The 24,605-nt window shown below is 41.6% G+C and overlaps 1 protein-coding gene across 1 annotated transcript; it reads right to left on the reverse strand.

Annotated features, from left to right (window-relative positions):
- Window positions 1-3,614: 3,614 nt before the first annotated feature.
- Window positions 3,615-18,810, reverse strand: LOC130194137 (glutamic acid-rich protein-like). The gene is made up of 4 exons (XM_056415030.1): window positions 18,641-18,810; window positions 16,163-16,512; window positions 6,645-6,789; window positions 3,615-4,473 (listed from the first exon to the last, which is right to left on the reverse strand). The coding sequence occupies exons 1-4, from the start codon at window positions 18,768-18,770 to the stop codon at window positions 3,950-3,952; spliced, it is 1,149 nt and encodes a 382-aa protein (XP_056271005.1). The 5' UTR covers window positions 18,771-18,810; the 3' UTR covers window positions 3,615-3,949.
- Between the last annotated feature and the right edge of the window lie 5,795 nt (window positions 18,811-24,605).

Consider the following 24,605-nt stretch of genomic DNA (forward strand, 5'->3'; position numbering starts at 1 on the left):
TGCCCTTTTTGTATCACCAAAATATGGCGATCCATAGACTTTGCAAATATGCAAATATTGATATATACTTTTGATATTGAAGTATGCAGTAATAGCAGCTTCATTTTCTTTGTAACCCGGGCAGCAGATAAGAAAGTCAATCACCACTATATAATACTCATGCAGAAAAATGATAATGACCATGACAATGACCATGACAATGACCATGACAATGACCATGACGGCCCCCATGAGGTCTCACTCCAACAAATCTGGCCTACTGCCTCATCTGAGTCTGACACCCCTGCTACGCCCTTCTGCCTTTTTTAATGTTATGCATATTTTGTGTTAACTTCTCATCTTAAGTGGATTATTATTGTTGTATTTAACCTTTACATTATGTGTTGGACCATGGTATTAATAAAAGAACTACAGGATAGTAAGAGCTGAACTGTTGCTTCATTTATCCAATTTCCACTACCATGAAAATAGTGGGCTGGTCTTGAGCCTGAAATTCCAGGGCTGAAAAGTGGCCCCACTCCGCCCCTGTACGCTTACCCCTACACACACACACTTACCTCTACACACTTATATCTACACACACATACACATACTTACATCTACTCACACATACACGCACTTACATCTACACACACATACCTCTACACACTACACACACACTACTCTACACACTTACATCTACACACATACACTCACTTACACACACTTACATCTACACACACTTACATCTACACACACTTACATCTACACACACCTACACACACTTACATCTACACACACATACCTCTACACTCACTTACATCTACACACACTTACATCTACACACACCTACACACACTTACATCTACTCACACATACACACACTTACATCTACACACACATACCTCTACACTCACTTACACACACTTACATCTTCACACACATACACACACGTACACTTACCTCTACACACACATACACACTTATCTCTACACTTACCTACACACACTTAATTACACACACACACACTCACACCTAGACACACACACACACTTACACTTAGACACACCCACACACAAGGCAATAATGCACGGCCAATGAGGCAGGAGGCCAGGCCCAGGTCCAGGCCCAGGTCCAGGCCCAGGTCCGGGAGCCAGAACCGGCTCCAGACACAGCCAGGTCCGATGGACCCTGTGAGGCGAGAAGGCACAAAGACTCCGGGGAGGAAGCAGTTAGTAATGTGTGATGGAGAGATGTAAATTCATCCATAAGGAGAGAGAGAAGAGGAGAGAGGTGCTCAGTGTATCCTAGACGTCCCCCAGGAGCCGATCAGCCTCTAGCAGCGTCTCTAGGTCTGGACCAGGTGAACCTGACTCAGCACTAACTAGAAGACCATCAAGAGGAAAGTCTTCAGGCTCCATGAGGGGACTGTGTCTGCCTCCAGGACTGAAGGCGGAGCTGGTTCCATCAAAGAGGAGGAGCTTGATACCTGAAGGCTCTGGCTCCCATCCTACTTTTTAAGACTCTAGGAACCACGAGTAGCCTCACATTTAGTCATTTTACTTTCTTACTTACAGTGTTACATATCTCCCTGTGTGTGTTTAAAAAAAAATCATAATAAATGAATAGTTAACACAGGTCATTTGGATCGTGGTCCATGCCTACTACCAACTAGTCATATACTCTGTCAGATTCATTGATTGTGTTGTTACTGTGTTTTAATTTGTGTGTCATGATTCCTTCTGGTCACATGACATCTATTGTTCTCTCCATCCTGGAGAGGGATCCTCCTCTGTTGCTCTCCTGAAGGTTTCTTCCCTTTTTTCCTATGAAAGAGTTTTTTGGGAGTTTTTCCTGATCCGATGTGAGGTCAAAGGTCAGGGATGTCTGTGTACAGATTGTAAAGCCCTCTGAGGGAACATTTTAATTTGTGAAAATGGGCTAAACAAATAAACTGAATTGAATTATAGAAGTCAGACATGGCCTCAAAGACTGAACTGCTAGAGAGACGTGTAAATTAATTAAAACTCATACAGCTCCTCATCTTTTCCTGGTCCGATAATAATCCGAGTGCCGTGCAGCATTTACAGATTGAGGATTATAGATGTAATCCTGTTATAATCTGTGTTTCTCAGAGTGACCACTTTCTTTCCAGCCAAATTATTGTGGATAACTTTGAGCAAGAACATTTATGGAACAAAAAAGCACAAAAATCTTGAAGATTTTTATTATTATTATTATTATATTGAAGCCACCCTCCATTTCTAAATGAGTTTTGCTTTTGGTTCAATCCCTTGGATTGTTTGAGCTTCATGTGCATGATGTGAAAACCACAGACCACCGAGGAAACACTTCAGGGAGCTCAGAGACATCTTGTGATCCGGATGACATCACTTTGTTTTGTCGTCTTTGAAAAAAACATACATTCGCATGTTTAAACATTCTGGCTTTTTTAATTCATGGATAAACATTTGAGACACAAATTACCATTTAAAGTAGAGTATTTTATTATTATTTTTAGACCATCACAAAACTTCAGCTTCAGCTGTGGCAAAAATACTGTGTTTATAATAATGTGTTTATTATCATAAACAATAAAAACATTAAGCCAGGTACATCAGAATATTATAGTTAAATCATGAAGGAGTAATACTTTGACAATACCACCTCTTATGGAGGTCTCCACCGTCGCGTCTCCCCGCGGTCTCTCTGGTGTGAACCGCTCAGCACTGTGCGTCCCGATCAAAACAACCCGAGAGAGGCACTTCTGATTGGCCAGTTCAGGGTCAGCTGACCCGAGCCATAGCCGGAAGTTGTGGAAGCAGCGATATCGACGTTGCAAGTATTTTGTCTTTTAACAGTTTCACATTGTCAATAATAACTAGCAAAAATGAACAGAAATAAAAGCCAACAAAATTAAATATAGAAACGTAAAGAAATAATCTTAACAAAATACATACACTATATATATATAAAGGAATTTGTTTTTAAATAAATCTCTATTTATATTTAAATATATATATATATATATAGAAATATAGATGTATATATTTAAAAAAAATAGATTTACGTATATACATATCATATAGGTTTAAGACTTGCAGCAACACAAGCAAGAACACGTCTTCAACCTTATCATGAACATCAACAACAACAATGTCTCATTTATTTCTGATGACCTCAACAATGCAATTGTGATTTCTTTTTAAATCACAGAGGGAATCTTTTATTGACAACTGAAAGCTAATTTGTTTTTCCAGTATGAACAGCTGAGTGTCGTTTCAGACTGCCTGCTCGACTGAATGTTTTACCACAAACTGAACAACTGAATAGTTTCTCTCCTGTATGAACAGTTGCGTGTAGTTTCAGATTGCATGCTTGACTGAATGTTTTACCACAAACTGAACAACTGAATAGTTTCTCACCTGTATGAACAGTTGCGTGTAGTTTCAGACTGCATGCTTGACTGAATGTTTTACCACAAACTGAACAACTGAATAGTTTCTCACCTGTATGAACAGTTGAGTGTTGTTTCAGATTGCCTGCTTGACTGAATGTTTTACCACAAACTGAACAACTGAATAGTTTCTCACCTGTATGAACAGTTGCGTGTAGTTTCAGACTGCATGCTTGACTGAATGTTTTACCACAAACTGAACAACTGAATAGTTTCTCTCCTGTATGAACAGTTGAGTGTTGTTTCAGAGGTTGCACTTGTCTGAATGTTTTACCACAAACTGAAGAACTGGTCACTCCTGTTGTGGCTCCAGAGTGTCTCTTCAGATGTCTCTTTTGGCCAAAGCTTCCAGCATATTGAGAAGAGCTAATTGATGCGTTTCCAGTCCCACAGTCCATGTCACCTACAGGGACTTCATTGCTTTCCAAAGGGTTTAAACGTGACTGAGGTTCCTGAGTCTCCTTCCAATCTTCACTGTTATCAGTCTCACATTCAGAGGATTGTGACGTCTCATCAGCAGTTGGTTGTAAAGGACTCTCTGGATCTGATCTGGATCTGACTTCCTCTCCGTCTGCTTCTGTTTTCAAATGTTCTGCCTCTCTTGTCAGTTTTTATGGACTTTGAGAGCTGAGCTTCCTCATCATCATATTGACTCTTTACAGGGGTGAATGAGAACTTGATTCCAGCCTCCTCCAGCTTTTGAAGCTGCTCTCCCTCCTGACTGATCCTGAGTTCATCCTGCTCCTCTTTAATGTGTGGAGGCTCTGGGTCCTCCTGGTCCTCCTGCTCCTCTTGCTCCTCTTTAATGTGTGGAGGCTCTGGGTTCTCCTGGTCCTCCTGCTCCTCTTTAATGTGTGGAGGCTCTGGGTTCTCCTGGTCCTCCTGCTCCTCTTTAATGTGTGGAGGCTCTGGGTTCTCCTGGTCCTCCTGCTCCTCTTTAATGTTTGGAGGCTCTGGGTCCTCCTGGTCCAGACTGGAGCTCCAGTCCTGCTGTTCAGGGGGAACCTCTTGTTTCATCACCAACTGCTGCTGGACATCTGTGGAGAATAATAAAATACATTTATACATCTTAAGAATCTCATATTGAACTCTAATATTCAATCGGTTTATTCATGAATGAGGTCAGGGTTTTGAGGGAGAACATGAAAAATCAGAAGTGAAATCATCTGAAAGTACAATATGTACCTCTGAGCTGTCGTACAGTAAAACGTTCATGTACCTCTGAGGTGTCGTGTTAGCGTCTATCAAAATTGGAGGTGTGGTAAAGTACGACCTTCTCTCGTTCTCTCCTTTCCAACGGGAGAATTTATTCTCTGATCACGCGTCAAATACAAGTTCGATGCGATAGCAATCACAGCGGAGTCCTCTCCGGTCGGCACGAGTTGAAAACCCAAAACAACTCGGCCTCCCTTTCCACGTACGGGCCTCCATGCCCCCACATGTGAAGTCATCCTGACATCGGATCTGCTGCACCCCCCCACCCTTTCTCACAGGAGGGGGCCCTCGTCCCCCTCTCTCATTGTAACAACGTGATAACAAGTGTGTGTTGCGTTTGTGTGAGGCGAGTACCTAGCTTTGAGAGGCAGTCATAATATTTATTATCACACATATTCCATCTGCTATGTGATGTTATTCTGAATTTGCAGGAGCTTGAACACAATCGTCCCTTCAATAATTCAGTTTTATATCATCAATCCCCCTTTTTACATAATTCGTTATGTAACTAAACACTAATATAAATCTAGAAGAATGGGCACTATCAATACATAACTGTTACATCACATGTCATTTAGCAGACGCTTTTATCCAGAGCGACTTACAATAAGTGAATTCAACCACGAGGACAAAGTCAGAACTAAGAGAATCAAGAAAGTAACATTTCTAGAAGCCAAACTACAAAAATACCATAAATAACACCATGATGAGTAACACCATGAGTAATACTATGAGTAATACCATGAGTAATACCATGAGTAATACCATGAGTAATACCATGAGTAATACCATGAGTAACACCATGAGTAATACTATGAGTAATACCATGAGTAATACCATGAGTAATACCATGAGTAACACCATGAGTAATACCATGAGTAATACTATGAGTAATACCATGAGTAATACCATGAGTAATACCATAAGTATACCATGAGTAACACCATGAGTAATACCATAAGTAAGACTAATCTTTTCATCATTAAAGAAAGTTGTTTGTGGTCCTTCAGAAACATGAATCAGACCAAAGGACCAGCATTGCTGCACTCAACGCTGGTTCCTCTTCCCCCTGAAGAGCTCCTCCAGTTCAACCCTTCGATCACAGCTTCAAAGAACGGGAAGAGAGGCTGCAGAACACAGATCAATACGTCAGTTTGATCACTCTACGGCAGTTTGATCACTTTACGGCAGTTATTTCACTTTACGGCAGTTTGATCACTTTACGGCAGTTTGATCACTTTACAGCAGTTTGATCACTTTACGGCAGTTATTTCACTTTACAGTAGTTTGATCACTTTACAGCAGTTTGATCACTTTACGGCAGTTTGATCACTTTACAGCAGTTTGATCACTTTGCGGCAGATATTTCGTTTTACGGCAGTTTGATCACTTTACGGCAGTTTGATCACTTTACAGCAGTTTGATCACTTTACGGCAGTTTGATCACTTTACGGCAGTTTGATCACTTTACGGCAGTTTGATCACTTTACGGCAGTTATTTCGTTTTACGGCAGTTTGATCACTTTACGGCAGTTTGATCACTTTACGGCAGTTATTTCGTTTTACGGCAGTTTGATCACTTTACGGCAGTTTGATCACTTTATGGCAGTTTGATCACTTTATGGCAGTTTGATCACTTTATGGCAGTTGGATCACTTTACGGCAGTTATTTCGTTTTACGGCAGTTGGAACACTTTACGGCAGTTGGAACACTTTATGGCCGGTTTGCTCCTCCAGAAGTTGTTCTGGCCGTTCTGAAGACCGTCCCAAGAGATCTCCAGGTGCAGATCCCGTCACCAGTTTGACTCGAGGACCGTGAGGTGTTTAAAGTTCCTCCCTGACGAATGAGATCAGAGGAGAGCTGGAAACCAATCAGATCCACCAAAAGTCTCGCTCACTGCAGCCGACGAGCTGGAAACGGACCAAATGTGACTTGAAGCCGTGAAACGAGCACGAGCACGAAGACCGGGAACAATCGTGAAGCGGCACCAACCTGATGTGTGTAGCTCATGTTCTCCTAATTGAGAAACGATGTCCTCATACGCCGCTGTCAACGTGTCCAACAGCCCAAACGCCTCGTCCACGACCTCGTCCACGTGCTGCGCCACCACCCGCCTCAGCATTTCTCCTGGAGACAACTGTGTGTCACTTATTTAACAGTCTCAGAAATGAATAAGAAGCTAGGAAAATGTCTTATATCAGAAACAGAGTGGAAACATTAACAGTATAAGCAATAAATATGAAGCTAAATAAGTGTAGTGTAACAGTAATATCAGTACACATTGGAAATATTTAACAAGTCTAAGCAATTAATATCAGGCTAAATAAATGTGAATTTGCAGGAGCTTGAACACAACAGTCCCTTCAATAAGTCAGTTTTATATTCGCAGTAGTACAGTAACAAGTACAATATGTACCTCTGAGGTAGCGAGTACCTTTGTGCCGACGGTCCAGACTGGACTTATGACTTGAGGCTTTTCATTTGGCCTAATTCTAATTGAATGAAATCAAAACACTTTGGTCCAGCTTTCAAATTGATGAGACCAGGAACACAGAATTTAAGTGCGATATAAAAAGTAAGATATTTGTTCATCGCACACAATGTGAAAAAGAAAAAACACATTTTATTGAGCAGCTGGATGAACACCAATATAAATGTTGTATTTGTTTACATTACAACACGACACTGACAACATGATCAGTCAGTGCAACTCATGTAAGTTCAGCTCTCATCACAATGCCATGAAGCCATGTGACTCCAGTCAGTGTGATGCATGTGACTGAACTCTGTCTGTCAGCTTGTAGTTTCATAAGCACAGACAGCCAGTCTGAGGCCGTCTGTGAGCTGTCTGTCAGTAATCCAGCTCCTGGTCTTTTATTTGGTGATTCTTTTTCTTCACTGACGAGTTTTTCGGGGCAAATGTGGTATTCATGAACGTTTTCTCATCTGGGATTGGTTCTGAAGTCAGCCCGTTGGTGAATACGTTCACATCAGCTCTACAGACATCCTCAGATTTAAATAATTATAATAATAATAAATATGAGAATCACCATTTGTGACTCCTGCATCTGAGCTTTTTCAAATAATAGAATAAATACAATTGCAATCACTTTCAAGTAAACCAGATTGCTCCATCAGACAAGAAAAAAAGCTCAATGTTGAGCTTTTGCTTTGAAGGACAACAGCAGAAAAGCCCAACTCACGGAGGTAAGACTTGGCAAGTCGCCAAGAATCTCGGCTGTCGCGCATGCGCAGACGTAATTTGTCAATGCCGTAACATAAACATTTACACTAAGGTACAGGCATTACAACATTTATTTATTGATTACGTAGTTGTATGTCCTTGTACTTTGAACTTGTGTAATATGGAAAGTTATCAATAAAGGTATTTCTGCATTTCCCCTGCGCCCCACGTGTACTGTCTACAGGGTTTTCCTGGGTCAAAATCCAGTGAAATTGTTGGCGTTAACCACGTCTATAATAAAATTTAAGACCTAATTTATATACATTAATCTAAATTAATTAATTCAAAGTAAACACACTGATGTCTGTTCAAAATGACTTCAGTATGGTGTAATGCAAAAGGATAACACAAATGTCATTGCTGTTGTAAATTATATTTATTAATACATTTTCAGAACATTTAAGTCCCATGAACAAATATGAATAAATAAATATTAAATAAATGTATAAATAAATACATGAATAAATATAGTTCCTTATAAACACAGGAAATCATTACATAAATATATTTATACATTTCCAGCTGTATTTCTTATGCAAATTCATTTACATAATAGAATGTATGTGTGTGAGTTCTGTTTATGTGTGGATGTATTTCTTCATTTATTTATGTGACATTTACTCGGTATATTCAATTTCAAACTGTATTAAGCATATAAAACTTCCAGTTGACATTTGGTCCATTCTCTGGAAACATGAGCTGAAGCTCGCTCAGCTAACCATTTGCAGAAGTTAGCACAGCTCTTTGACTTCACCTATCAATTCCAGATTAAGATCAGACTGGATAAATAGGAATGAATACTATTTTTACAAATTAAGCAACGTGAGCCATCTCTTTGAACATACATATTGACAGGTAAACACCAATCAACTGTTATTGTTCATGAATTTTTAATTATTCTAAATACTTTGTAGTGGAGTAGAATGCATAGCTGTTATTTTCACTGTCGTTTGGCGTATACTCCGCACATACTCATATACATAGAGGATAGTTAATACATATATTTATTCTGACTTACTTTGAGGTGCTGAAGTAGGTCCTGGTGTCCACAGGATCCTGACTCACATGAAGTCAGCTGTCGCTGCTTGAAGTTATGAATCTCAGTCAAATTGACGTAAAGTTATCTTTAATAAATAATAAACTCATTGTGCTCTTTAGATCCTCCAAAACCTAATTATATCTCATGTTTAGACGCTGGTTTCTCCGGTGAGCCAGCGGAGCATTTAAAGTCCTGCCGAGATCAGGCTGCTAGCGGGCAGCAGCTAGCCCACACGCGCTGACCGCTAGTCTCTGTGCTTCTTGCTCTGCACGTGAGGTTCCAGCTGGAAAGTCTCGCGACACATATCCAGATTAGGCTGAATCTCGTAAACCGACCACAGATTTGATGCTTAAACTACTTCTCGGTTGAACTTGAACATCCTAAATTGCATTCCGTGAAACAACAGTAGTATTTAGAATGTATTGATAGGACCGAATCAGACGAGAATGCTGTTGTTCGTCTACAGGTCCACCCTGAAGCTGGAAACACTGGAAACACTAAGCGATTCTTGTCTGATCAATACAGAACTGTTGAACCGGGACTTGAGGACAGCTGCTGATCACTCAACAGCCCGACCTGTATAAATATTGACCCAGGAAAACCCCTGGACATGACACCCAAAAAATTGAGAACAATCCAATCTGGCATTTATGAACAATTTTGACTTTTTAGGCCTTTTAGGAAAACGGATTTAAGATGTTTTATGCAGGATGTATAATCGCATCCTCTTTCAGGAGCACAGCTGACAACACGGCTGTCAGAGAACCCGTTTTCAGGCGTTCATTAAAATCAGGCGGAGATCTTTTCTGACGTCGATCTTCCAGGCAGGAAGAAAACGTTTCAGAAGAAACTTCAGAAAATGTTCGAAAACGAGAAACAATGTGTTTCTGATTTTATGTTGGAGATCGACAGGGAACGTCTCCGAGATCGACCGGTCGATCGCGATCGACGGGTTGGCGACCACTGGTTTAAAGTGATAAAGAAACAAAGAGAACCAACCTGCTCGTTGTAACTTCTGGGTTGAAAATGGCGTCCAGTCGTTTCCGTTGGCGCTCGCGCTCCTCTACAACGTTCCTCCTCGGACATCGATGTTTCACATGTTCACGGAAAACCGTTACTCCACTCGAGCCAGTGTACGTCCAGCTCGCACAGCGATGAGCCCCGTTGCATGATGGGAAACCAACGGCTGGCCGTGGCCACATCAGAGAGCTGATTGGCTCTTAGATTTGACAACAAGCACCACGGCGTTCAAAGTGCAATTTATTATTTCTTGTTTTTAATATATTGTGTTGCGTTTTGTTTGTTTTTCAACAGTCCCGTTGAGTGTGTGTGAATTTTATTTGAATTATTTTTTAAATAGTAGCATTATTTAAAAAATATGTTTTCTGCCGAGGCTGAGTTTCGCCTCTTCTGTTCCTCTCGAGCTTCCGTAGCCCGGTCTTTCCCTGGTCTTTCACTGTTTTGTTATGTTTTTTGCAAGTGTGGCCGTTTGTGTTGCGAATCGCGGTGTCTGCCTGTTGTGTGTTTTTGAGATCGTCAAGAGATGATTCAAATATATCGTTTGGCTATCTTAGAAACACGCAACAGGTATCTTTTGTTCATTGCTTCTTTGGCGCCATTGGGGTTTGACACTTCGGTCGTCCTGTCGTATGTTTTGCCCGTATAGTATAACTAGTGGTAATTGGTATACATTCTGTTTTGGTATGTTTAGGAGCTGATGTATGGATGTCGTCAGCAGCTATGTGTTTTCCTTTGTGTTAACTTTAGAATTTCCAGCGAGTCACTAACTCACGCAGTTATTCATTTTGTCCACTGGGGGTCGCTGTTTTGCCCTTTTTGTTAAACTATATATAACGTAGTCCTGTTAGAGATAAGAGTTTTGTATTTATGAGGGAGCTGATGTATGGATGTGGTCAGCAGGAATAAAACCTGGAAAATAAACCTGCGGACTCGACTTCTTCCTTGGCCAGTACAAGTCCGTTACCCTAGCTGTGTAGTCCTGCCCAGAGGAAACGCAGCTCGAGGACAGCATCACTAGTGTATTGCTGCTTATGCTTCAACTCTGTCACAAAACATGTTTGGCAATGGGTGCACTTTTTTTAGTTGGAGCAGCTCTGACTTGACGCCCCTTGTGGTGATCCAGGTGCACCACACGTGTTTCCTTAATTTAAAAGAAGAAGATTCAAAAATCTCTCATGTGTATTGTTTTCCTTCTCTCCATTGTTCTCCTTGAAGTCCCGGCTGCAGGTCTTTTCTCTTCAGTAAACCGGTATAGTTTTGAGGAGCTTGATACCTGAAGGCTCTGGTTCCCATCCTACTTTTTAAGACTAGGAACCACGAGTAGCCTCGCATTTAGTCATAACTTTACTTTCTTATCGGGAGAGTTCCCGGTGGGCCGCTTCACTTCTGGGCCGGTCGAGAATTTTATTTGTTGACATTTGTCACGTTAGTCCATCTTCTCTTAAAGTGGGCTACACACGTTCAGCATTCTGACACGCAGCCTCTGCATGGGTTGTACCATGAGGAAGTTCACCCTCCCAAATAATAGAGTTGGTTCAGTCCATTATGGAACTTAACCAACTCAATTTGGAAGGAGAACTTCCTCGCATGTACCGTACGTGAGAAGTTCACCCTCAAAATAGAGTTGGTTCGGTCCTTGGCCGTCTTTTCCAAAAGTTTTCTCAGCTACCGATAGCTGGGCCGGCCCGACCGCAACGATACGCGTCAGGGAGGAAGAGGGCAGGAAGGGATGAAAAAGCCAGATTGAAAAAAAGAAAGGCATTGGAGGAGGATGCTGCCAAATGTGCCAAGCTTACAGATTTATTTTCAAGAGGACAAACACAAGTGGCAACTGGTAAAGAGAGACAAAGGCCTAATGATAAGCAACATAACTATTCGGCTAACGTTGTCGCCTTGATTAATATCATTGTAGCGTTGTCAACCTATTCCCAAGCAAAATATTAAATTGAATTAAAATATTTGCCTTTTTATATCACCCAAAATATGGCGATCCATAGACTTTGCAAATATTATGCAAATATTGATATATACTATTGATATTGAAGTATGCAGTAATATGACTTCATTTTTCTTTGTAGCTTTGGAGCAGCAGATAAGAGTCTCCTGCTGAAAATGATAAGCCCGACATTTGCAATGAGGAGGCCATGACTACAGGGACAGGTAGAGAGGATAACAGAGGACACTATATGAATTACAGTTATATATTCTAAGAAAGAGCAGTATATGACAGTACTTGATGAACCAATATGCATTGTTTGCTCATTAGTGTGTGTAGTAAAGGAGTCAATCACCACTATATAATACTCATGCAGAAAAATGACAATGACAATGACCATGACAATGACCATGACAATGACCATGACAATGACCATGACGGCCCCCATGAGGTCTCACTCCAACAAATCTGGCCTACTGCCTCATCTGAGTCTGACACCCCTGCTACGCCCTTCTGCCTTTTTTAATGTTATGCATATTTTGTGTTAACTTCTCATCTTAAGTGGATTATTATTGTTGTATTTAACCTTTACATTATGTGTTGGACCATGGTATTAATGGTATTAATAAAAGAACTACAGGATAGTAAGAGCTGAACTGTTGCTTCATTTATCCAATTTCCACTACCATGAAAATAGTGGGCTGGTCTTGAGCCTGAAATTCCCGGGCTGAAAAGTGGCCCCACTCCGGCCCTGCACACTTACCTCTACACACTTATATCTACACACACATACACATACTTACATCTACACACACTTACATCCACACACACATACACATTTACATCTACACACACTTACATCTACACACACCTACACACACTTACATCTCACACATACATCTACTTACATCACACACACACACACATCTACACACACACATACTTACATCTACTCACACATACACACACTTACATCTACACACACCTACACACACCTACACACACTTACATCTACACACACATACCTCTACACTCACTTACACACACTTACATCTACACACACTTACATCTACACACACCTACACATACCTCTACACTCACTTACACACACTTACATCTACACACATACCTCTACACTCACTTACACACACTTACATCTTCACACATACCTCTACACTCACTTACACACACTTACATCTACACATCTACACACACCTACACACACTTACATCTACTCACACATACACACACTTACATCTACACACACATACCTCTACACTCACTTCCACACACTTACATCTTCACACACATACACACACTTACCTCTACACACACATACACACTTACCTCTACACTTACCTACACACACTTAATTACACACACACACACTCACACCTAGACACACACACACACTTACACTTAGACACACCCACACACAAGTCAATAATGCACGGCCAATGAGGCAGGAGGCCAGGCCCAGGTCCAGGCCCAGGTCCGGGAGCCAGAACCGGCTCCAGACACAGCCAGGTCCGATGGACCCTGTGAGGCGAGAAGGCACAAAGACTCCGGGGAGGAAGCAGTTAGTAATGTGTGATGGAGAGATGTAAATTCATCCATAAGGAGAGAGAAGAGGAGAGAGGTGCTCAGTGTATCCTAGACGTCCCCCAGGAGCCGATCAGCCTCTAGCAGCGTCTCTAGGTCTGGACCAGGTGAACCTGACTCAGCACTAACTAGAAGACCATCAAGAGGAAAGTCTTCAGGCTCCATGAGGGGACTGTGTCTGCCTCCAGGACTGAAGGCGGAGCTGGTTCCATCAAAGAGGAGGAGCTTGATACCTGAAGGCTCTGGCTCCCATCCTACTTTTTAAGACTCTAGGAACCACGAGTAGCCTCGCATTTAGTCATTACTTTACTTTCTTACTTACAGTGTTACATATCTCCCTGTGTGTGTTTAAAAAAAAATCATAATAAATGAATAGTTAACACAGGTCATTTGGATCGTGGTCCATGCCTACTACCAACTAGTCATACTCTGTCAGATTCATTGATTGTGTTGTTACTGTGTTTTAATTTGTGTGTCATGATTCCTTCTGGTCACATGACATCTATTGTTCTCTCCATCCTGGAGAGGATCCTCCTCTGTTGCTCTCCTGAAGGTTTCTTCCTTTTTTCCTATACGAAAGAGTTTTTGGGAGTTTTTCCTGATCCGATGTGAGGTCAAAGGTCAGGGATGTCTGTGTACAGATTGTAAAGCCCTCTGAGGAACATTTTAATTTGTGAAAATGGGCTAAACAAATAAACTAAATTGAATTATAGAAGTCAGACATGGCCTCAAAAACTGAACTACCACAGAGACGTGTAAATTAATTAAAACTCATACAGCTCCTCATCTTTTCCTGGTCCGATAATAATCCGAGTGCCGTGCAGCATTTACAGATTGAGGATTATAGATGTAATCCTGTTATAATCTGTGTTTCTCAGAGTGACCACTTTCTTTCCAGCCAAATTATTGTGGATAACTTTGAGCAAGAACATTTATGGAACAAAAAAAACACAAAAATCTTGAAGATTTTTATTATTATTATTATTATATTGAAGCCACCCTCCATTTCTAAATGAGTTTTGCTTTTGGTTCAATCCCTTGGATTGTTTGAGCTTCATGTGCATGATGTGAAAACCACAGACCACCGAGGAAACACTTCAGGGAGCTCAGAGACATCTTGTGATCCGGATGACATCACTTTGTTTTGTCGTCTTTGAAAAAAACATACATTCGCATGTTTAAACATTCTGGCTTTTTTAATTCATGGATACACATTTGAGACACAAATTACCATTTAAAGTAGAGTATTTTATTATTATTTTTAGACCATCACAAAACTTCAGCTTTGGCAAAAATACTGTGTTTATAATAGTGTTTATTATCATAAACAATAAAAACATTAAGCCAGGTACATCAGAATATTATAGTTAAATCATGAAGGAGTAATACTTTGACAATACCACCTCTTATGGAGGTCTCCACCGTCGCGTCTCCCCGCGGTCTCTCTGGTGTGAACCGCTCAGCACTGTGCGTCCCGATCAAAACAACCCGAGAGAGGCACTTCTGATTGGCCAGTTCAGGGTCAGCTGACCCGAGCCATAGCCGGAAGTTGTGGAAGCAGCGATATCGACGTTGCAAGTATTTTGTCTTTTAACAGTTTCACATTGTCAATAATAACTAGCAAAAATGAACAGAAATAAAAGCCAACAAAATTAAATATAGAAACGTAAAGAAATAATCTTAACAAAATACATACACTATATATATAAAGGAATTTGTTTTTAAATAAATCTCTATTTATATATATATAGAAATATAGATGTATATATAAAAAAAATATAGATTTACGTATATACATATCATATAGGTTTAAGACTTGCAGCAACACAAGCAAGAACACGTCTTCAACCTTATCATGAACATCAACAACAACAATGTCTCATTTATTTCTGATGACCTCAACAATGCAATTGTGATTTCTTTTTAAATCACAGAGGGAATCTTTTATTGACAACTGAAAGCTAATTTGTTTTCCCAGTATGAACAGCTGAGTGTCGTTTCAGATGGCCTGCTCGACTGAATGTTTTAGCACAAACTGAACAACTGAATAGTTTCTCTCCTGTATGAACAGCTGAGTGTCGTTTCAGACTGCCTGCTTGACTGAATGTTTTACCACAAACTGAACAACTGAATAGTTTCTCACCTGTATGAACAGTTGAGTGTTGTTTCAGATGGCCTGCTAGACTGAATGTTTTACCACAAACTGAACAACTGAATAGTTTCTCTCCTGTATTAACAGCCGAGTGTCGTTTCAGAGGTTGCACTTGTCTGAATGTTTTACCACAAACTGAAGAACTGGTCACTCCTGTTGTGGCTCCAGAGTGTCTCTTCGGATGTCTCTTTTGGCCAAAGCTTCCAGCATATTGAGAAGAGCTAATTGATGCGTTTCCAGTCCCACAGTCCATGTCACCTACAGGGACTTCATTGCTTTCCAAAGGGTTTAAACGTGACTGAGGTTCCTGAGTCTCCTTCCAATCTTCACTGTTATCAGTCTCACATTCAGAGGATTGTGACGTCTCATCAGCAGTTGGTTGTAAAGGACTCTCTGGATCTGATCTGGATCTGACTTCCTCTCCGTCTGCTTCTGTTTTCAAATGTTCTGCCTCTCTTTTGTCAGTTTTTATGGACTTTGAGAGCTGAGCTTCCTCATCATCATATTGACTCTTTACAGGGGTGGATGAGAACTTGATTCCAGCCTCCTCCAGCTTTTGAAGCTGCTCTCCCTCCTGACTGATCCTGAGTTCATCCTGCTCCTCTTTAATGTGTGGAGGCTCTGGGTCCTCCTGCTCCTCTTTAATGTGTGGAGGCTCTGGGTCCTCCTGCTCCTCTTTAATGTGTGGAGGCTCTGGGTCCTCCTGGTCCTCCTGCTCCTCTTTAATGTGTGGAGGCTCTGGGTTCTCCTGGTCCTCCTGCTCCTCTTTAATGTTTGGAGGCTCTGGGTCATCCTGGTCCAGACTGGAGCTCCAGTCCTGCTGTTCAGGGGGAACCTCTTGTTTCATCACCAACTGCTGCTGGACATCTGTGGAGAATAATAAAATACATTTATACATCTTAAGAATCTCATATTGAACTCTAATATTCAATCGGTTTATTCATGAATGAGGTCAGGGTTTTGAGGGAGAACATGAAAAAATCAGAAGTGAAATCATCTGAAAGTACAATATGTACCTCTGAGCTGTCGTACAGTAAAACGTTCATGTACCTCTGAGGTGTCGTGTTAGCGTCTATCAAAATTGGAGGTGTGGTAAAGTACCTTCTCTCCTTCTCTCCTTTCCAACGGGAGAATTTATTCTCTGATCACGCGTCAAATACAAGTTCGATGCGATAGCAATCACAGCGGAGTCCTCTCCGGTCGGCACTAGTTGAAAACCCAAAACAACTCGGCCTCCCTTTCCACGTACGGACCTCCGTGCCCCCACATGTGAAGTCATCCTGACATCGGATCTGCTGCACCCCCCCACACCCCTTTCTCACAGGAGGGGGCCCTCGTCCCCCTCTCTCATTGTAACAACGTGATAACAAGTGTGTGTTGCGTTTGTGTGAGGCGAGTACCTAGCTTTGAGAGGCAGTCATAATATTTATTATCACACATATTCCATCTGCTATGTGATGTTATTCTGAATTTGCAGGAGCTTGAACACAATCGTCCCTTCAATAATTCAGTTTTATATCATCAATCCCCCTTTTTACATAATTCGTTATGTAACTAAACACTAATATAAATCTAGAAGAATGGGCACTATCAATACATAACTGTTACATCACATGTCATTTAGCAGACGCTTTTATCCAGAGCGACTTACAATAAGTGAATTCAACCACGAGGACAAAGTCAGAACTAAGAGAATCAAGAAAGTAACATTTCTAGAAGCCAAACTACAAAAATACCATAAATAACACCATGATGAGTAACACCATGAGTAATACTATGAGTAATACCATGAGTAATACCATGAGTAACACCATGAGTAATACCATGAGTAATACCATGAGTAACACCATAAGTAAGACCATGAGTAACACCATGAGTAATACTATGAGTAATACCATAAGTAATACCATGAGTAACACCATGAGTAATACCATAAGACTAATCTTTTCATCATTAAAGAAAGTTGTTTGTGGTCCTTCAGAAACATGCATCAGACCAAAGGACCAGCATTGCTGCACTCAACGCTGGTTCCTCTTCCCCCTGAAGAGCTCCTCCAGTTCAACCCTTCGATCACAGCTTCAAAGAACGGGAAGAGAGGCTGCAGAACACAGATCAATACGTCAGTTTGATCACTCTACGGCAGTTTGATCACCGGTTATTTCACTTACGTTTGATCAATACGGCAGTTTGATCACTTTACGGCAGTTTGATCACTTTACGGCAGTTTGATCACTTTACAGCAGTTTGATCACTTTACGGCAGTTATTTCACTTTACAGTAGTTTGATCACTTTACACTAGTTTGATCACTTTACGTCAGTTTGATCACTTTACGGCAGTTTGATCACTTTACAGCAGTTTGATCACTTTACGGCAGATATTTAGTTTTACGGCAGTTGGATCACTTTACGGCAGTTGGATCACTTTACAGCAGTTTGATCACTTTACGGGAGTTTGATCACTTTACGGCAGTTTGATCACTTTACGGCAGTTATTTCGTTTTACGGCAGTGTGATCACTTTACGGCAGTTTGATCACTTTACGGCAGTTTGATCACTTTACGGCAGTTATTTCATTTTACGGCAGTTTGATCACTTTACGGCAGTTTGATCACTTTACGGCAGTTTGATCACTTTATGGCAGTTTGATCACTTTATGGCAGTTGGATCACTTTACGGCAGTTGGAACACTTTACGGTTACACTTTACGGCAGTTGGAACACGTTATGGCCGGTTTGCTCCTCCAGAAGTTGTTCTGGCCGTTCTGAAGACCGTCCCAAGAGATCTCCAGGTGCAGATCCCGTCACCAGTTTGACTCGAGGACCGTGAGGTGTTTAAAGTTCCTCCCTGACGAATGAGATCAGAGGAGAGCTGGAAACCAATCAGATCCACCAAAAGTCTCGCTCACTGCAGCCGACGAGCTGGAAACGGACCAAATGTGACTTGAAGCCGTGAAACGAGCACGAAGACCGGGAACAATCGTGAAGCGGCACCAACCTGATGTGTGTAGCTCATGTTCTCCTAATTGAGAAACGATGTCCTCATACGCCGCTGTCAACGTGTCCAACAGGCCAAACGCCTCGTCCACGACCTCGTCCACGTGCTGCGTCACCACCCGCCTCAGCATTTCTCCTGGAGACAACTGTGTGTCACTTATTTAACAGTCTCAGAAATGAATAAGAAGCTAGGAAATGTCTTATATCAGAAACAGAGTGGAAACATTAACAGTATAAGCAATAAATATGAAGCTAAATAAGTGTAGTGTAACAGTAATATCAGTACACATTGGAAATATTTAACAAGTCTAAGCAATTAATATCAGGCTAAATAAATGTGAATTTGCAGGAGCTTGAACACAACAGTCCCTTCAATAAGTCAGTTTTATATTCGCAGTAGTACAGTAACAAGTACAATATGTACCTCTGAGGTAGCGAGTACTGTAACGTAATTCAGAATTGAACCGCCTGGAAGAGCTTCTACAATAATACGAGTCCGCTGTAGTTCTCTCCTTTAAGGAGACGTTTATTCACTGATCAAAAGCAAAGTACAAACCACGGGGAGCTCTCCTCAACATGCAAGTTGAAGCCCGAAAACCACACTCTTTTTAGCACATCAAGATTCCATCTTTTATACCCAGATCTCGTCACAGGTGCATATCCCATCCCTCGTACCCCCGGGTGGGGGCTGTCTGTTGGCCGTGTGTCCCTCTTGGTATGTGTAAATACTGATAACAAGTGTGAATGTTGAATACTGTCAGGCGTGTAGCTGCCCTTGAGCTGGAGACACAATATCTCTGTCTCCTCACAGGCAAAGTGCGTCTCTTCTGATGTTTTGCCGGAACCTAGACATTACGGTCCCTTCAATAAATCAGATTAATATTAACAATCCCCATTTTTACATAATTCATTATGTAACTCAATTTAATATAAATCTAGAAGAACTGGCTCGATCAGTGACAGGGTGGAGATCTGAACATTATAAGTAGAAATAAGTGTTGTGTGATATCCAAAAACTTGAAAGATGTCATAAGAAGCTAAGCTGAACCCTCTTATATCCAGGATCTTCATATTCCTCGTACTAGAGAACCGTTGTCTCCAGGTATTTGTGACCCTCTCCTTTCTACTGGATATTCCTCTGAGCACATAGTATGCTAATACAAAAACAGTATGAAAAAAAACTCCCTATCAGGACAGTCTCCCGCCTCTTTAAGTGTGTGCTTGTGTGCACTATATGGGATATGATCAAACCTTCGCAAGTTATGTGCACAGGAAGGGAGCGTCCAATTCGGTTTCTTCCTCGGATCCGTCGCCGTTGATACTTATCTGCTCACCATCGTCCCCATCCTCTCTATTAGTTCTCGTCACTCAGTGTGACCTCAGTGTGACCTCAGTGTGACCCCTGTCCCAGTCCACGCCGGTTACTTTAAGGAATGTGAGGTTTCTTGCTGACGTCTCCCCCCTCGTTACTTCCCTTATCGTTATTGTGTCTGAGCCTCCTGGTCCTCTCTGCAGTCTCCTCTCTACCGGTTCAGACTGGAGCAGCACAAGGCCGCTGTGTGTATCTATGTCTGGGGTTGTTGACCCTTGTCTGAGGGAGAGAGCTGTGTGTGCCCTCTGAATCATCTTTTAGATGTAATTTAAGCCTAATATAACACAATGTAAAAATTTAATACACCCTATTGTTGTGGAAGCGCACAATTTGAACCATTTTAACCAGCACATTCCCCCCTTGGGAGACAGAGGTCTCTCACCAGACCGAAAATGTTGTTGCTCCTTTGACTCTTCTGGTTCATGTACTTTGCGTACAGCAGGAACCACTCATGCATCAGGTTACTAGCACCTGGTGGATGAATGCATGAGCTGCTGCAGGTCTTCTTAGGGGTTGGGTCCTTTGGGGTGTTATTGCTTATATCTTGTTATCGATTATTATCACAACACATAAGAAAACAGAAATGCAATTTTATAAGGGTTACACTCTACTAATGTCACTTAAGGCAACTCGACTAGTCAATGGCAGAATATGCTGTTTTTCTCAGGTGGTTAGACCTGATAAGAAATGCAAGCCACAACAATATTAGGTTATAAAACACATTTATCAGAATCGCAGGGTTCTCTAGAGACACCCTGATGAACCGACATCATCGCAGGTCAATCTGACCTTTAGTCCGATAATGGCTGTTACCTCCAATTGCTAGGGACCACGTCTTCTTCTTGGGGTTCCATGAGACGGGCATTGTTCTTTCAGCTGGGCTCTCCATCTTGTTTTCCTCCTTTCTGTGAGTGTGAAGGTCATCCCCCTCTCCAGCTCCCTCAGCCATCTGCTGGTGTTCTGGTGTGGATTGGCCACGCCTTGCTTCTCCTCTCCTCTGTGGCCGGCGGGGCTTTGCCGTGATGGTCTCCTCCCCTCTCCTCTGGCCTTCCTTCAGGTGCTTCTGCCTTGGTGCAGTGTGTGTTGTGGTTCCGGTATGGTTTCTCTCCTCTGCGGTGGGTGTGGTCAGTCCCATCAGGTAGGGTCCAGTCTGCCGTGGCTCGTCCCCCTTCCTCGGATGGACCTCCTCCTCCTGTGGGTCTGGTCCCATGTGCCTCTCCTCCGTGGCTCCTTCCACCTGTTGAAACAGTGCTTCCTGCATACCTGCCGCTCCCTGGAAATAGCTTCGTATTTCTTTGGCTAACAGATCCCATGTGGGACCTTTATGAGGTCTCTTCTGGTAGCGTATCGGGCTGAGGGTTGGGGAGGGTTCGGGGCTGTTATCTGGAATGAAGGGGCAACAACTTTGGCCAAAGCTGGAGCAGAGTCCTCCATCTTGCTAACAACATATCGAGTGCCATCTTGTTCTAATAAGTCATTAGCTGTCCTTACATTCCTGTCGGTCATGTCAAGTTTGTTGAAATGCACATAGTTGAGACAGTCCACATTCTGATTCTAAACCTACTGCTATCTGATCTATTGGTCTGTCCTCATCTGGCCCTCCTCTGCGTATTCTGGCGTCAACATAGATTGTCGAGCCAGCTTCTAGGTCAAAAACAACCTTTTCTTTCTGTCCTTTTATCTTCATGGGAAAACAAACAGTCGCACCTGGTGGTGCAGCTAATGGCAAGTCTCACACAGTGAACAGTGAGAGTTGATGTCGTATGCGACAACTTTCTGTGTTGCAGTCTTAACTCGCTCCTGCGCCTAGGCAGAAATGTGTGGAAGTGACCTCACATCTGTTAGTCAGAATTACCCTGATGAGGCAACTATTCAGCGGCTGGTGTGATTCTTCGGCCGGCTGATCTGCAAATGTACAATGTGTTATACGGTGCTCCTCTCTTGGTGAAGCCTCTCACCTGGAGGGCGCTGTGAAGTCCTTGCAATGACTTCAAAACACCCTGTCCACCTGGGCTCAGTCCACTTCCTCTTGTGAACCTCGAGTCTTACCCAGTCACCTGGTTCCACTGATGACTCATCAGCTGGCTCCTAGTGGGCTTCAGCAACCTACTTGGAGAAAAACTTAGATCTGGTCAGTTATTTTTCCCAGAATATTCTCTGAAATATGTCAAGTCTAGGACTGTCTCCTAACTCTCTGTAGACCCCGCATGGGTCTTCATGTCAATAACTCATGGGAGAGAAATGTTCTCCCTCCTTTGAGGATAATTTAGCCATCATTGTCTCAATTGCTTCAATTGTTGATTAGCTCTCGACTATCACCTGTGATTGGGCAATAGACTGCTCCGTGTGAATGTGCTCTCTAGAAATATTTCTCAACTTCTTGTAGGTGCTTGTTTCTAAATGTGGTAAGTGTTTGGTTGCAAAGCTGTGCCAGCCAGACATGATCACTCCTCGAACGCCACATCTCAGTACCAGTCACAACTGTCTCTGCATCTCCCATCCCTCCTTTTTCTGAAACAACCTTTGATTCAGAAAACTCAAGGTGGATGCATGTTGCAGTCAACTTCTTTCTTGTTAAGGGGGATCAGGTGCTGAGGCTTAATATATGTAAGGAAATGTAAATGTAGAGCACAGAAAACATTTAAAAATTCAAGTTCAGAATTTTTTTTAAAATAATGTAAAAAATAAATGTTGTTAAAAAAATTCTAAAATCCAATTATTCTACACTGTGTCTATACGTGGGTGCGGTGCGGTTGGGATAAATTTCAAATTAGCAAATGTACAGTGTACACAATTATACAACGTAGTCTCAAATATGGGAAAAGACTGTTACTTTTATGCAAATCTTTTTCTTTTTTTCAATCTTTCGTAAACAAGATGGCAGAAACTGTTACTTTGGTTAAACAGCAATCACAGACAATCAAAACAGTCAAGCATCAAGACTTGTTACAGCCTGCAGCTGTCAAAAATGGGAAAAGGACGTTATTTTTACACAAAACATTTAACAATATACAGTAGAATGGGAGAATATTTGTTTCTTTAAACAAAACTGTCAATTTAGCACGTCGCATAAATAGGTGTCAGTTTCTTAACAGCTCATGAGAAATCGATTACTCGTACGTCCAACGGACGACTGTAATAATAACCACTATTTTTCCAAAAAACAGTAAACCCAAAACTATCCTTTGAAACCGACTAAAATAAAAACCTCAGTTGTGAAACGGTGATGAGAAATCAATTACTCGTAAGCCTAACGGCATTTACTGTAATAATAACCACTGTCTTTTCCCAAAAAACAGTAAACCCAACACTATTCTCTAAAACTGTCAGTCAAAAAAACAAAAAGATAAACAAATAAAAACTTAGTACTGAAACAGTGATGAGAAATCAATTACTCGTACGCCTAACGGCATTACTGTAATAATAACCACTGTCTTTTCCCAAAAAACAGTAAACCCAACACTATTCTCTAAAACTGTCAGTCAAAAAAACAAAAAGATAAACAAATAAAAACTTAGTACTGAAACAGTGATGAGAAATCAATTACTCGTACGCCTAACGGCATTACTGTAATAATAACCACTATTGTTTATCAAAAATCAATAGTAAACCCAACACTATATCTTTAACACTGGCAATAGTACTCAAAGAAAAATATCTCTTAAATCCAAATTGTCAAAATGTGTTGGTGAAAACAGCAGCAGCATGTAACTGGTGTGTCGGATGTAATTTACAACAACAACCACGTAATGGCGTCTTCTACTATGCTAACGTGTCTCACCCCCACTGACCTTGTGTCTTCTCACAAAGGAACAAGAAAAAATTTAGTTTGACCTGGCTCTTGGTTAATCCGACTCGCACTTTTTTACCCCATGTACAGTATTGAAACAAAAAATTAGCACGTTGATCTGATCATAATAAGTCGGCCTAATTATTAAAGAACGGGTTGCAAATTTATTTATTGGCCCCAAATCAAGGCCCATTTTCAAGGTTTTTGGAAATTAATTAATTAATGTATTCCAGGGAGCCCTCGTCCTCTCCAGTACACTTGCCTATAACAGCCATTCTATGGTTTAAAAAAATATATATCTACAGTCTGTTCCATCCTGAAGGGATGCTGGTGACGATTAAATTGGAATCGTACGCGGTTTTAACTCTATCTCTACGGGAGCTATCGGAATCAGTCACACATCAGTTCACCCTTTAGTCCACAAAGTGTCTGGAAATAAGTTTAGCATGTTGTCAGTGTCCCCATGATCAGTGTTCTCTCTACTATGTGTGCGTCTAAGCATGTGTCTCTAATATTAACTGGACCTCCGATGTGTGTGCAGTTCTGTACATGTTCTCAAATGTGGAGTAATGCCAGTGTTTATTTTGTGTGTGCACCCAGTCCGTAGCCTCAACCTCTGCTTTCACCATTGTTCTTCTCTTTGCCTCCACTCTGGACCAACACTGTGATGTGGAGCTGCGGTGTCAACGACTGCATACAGTCTGCAGCTCTGGTGTTCATTCACCGGCCGCTGCTACTCCTTGCTGTTCTGCATAGATCTCCAAGCCTCCTCAGCTGGGTCTTCACGAACCTCAATCTCGTGTT

Source organism: Pseudoliparis swirei, chromosome 5 (assembly GCF_029220125.1).
Source record: "Pseudoliparis swirei isolate HS2019 ecotype Mariana Trench chromosome 5, NWPU_hadal_v1, whole genome shotgun sequence".
Taxonomy (NCBI): domain Eukaryota; kingdom Metazoa; phylum Chordata; class Actinopteri; order Perciformes; family Liparidae; genus Pseudoliparis; species Pseudoliparis swirei.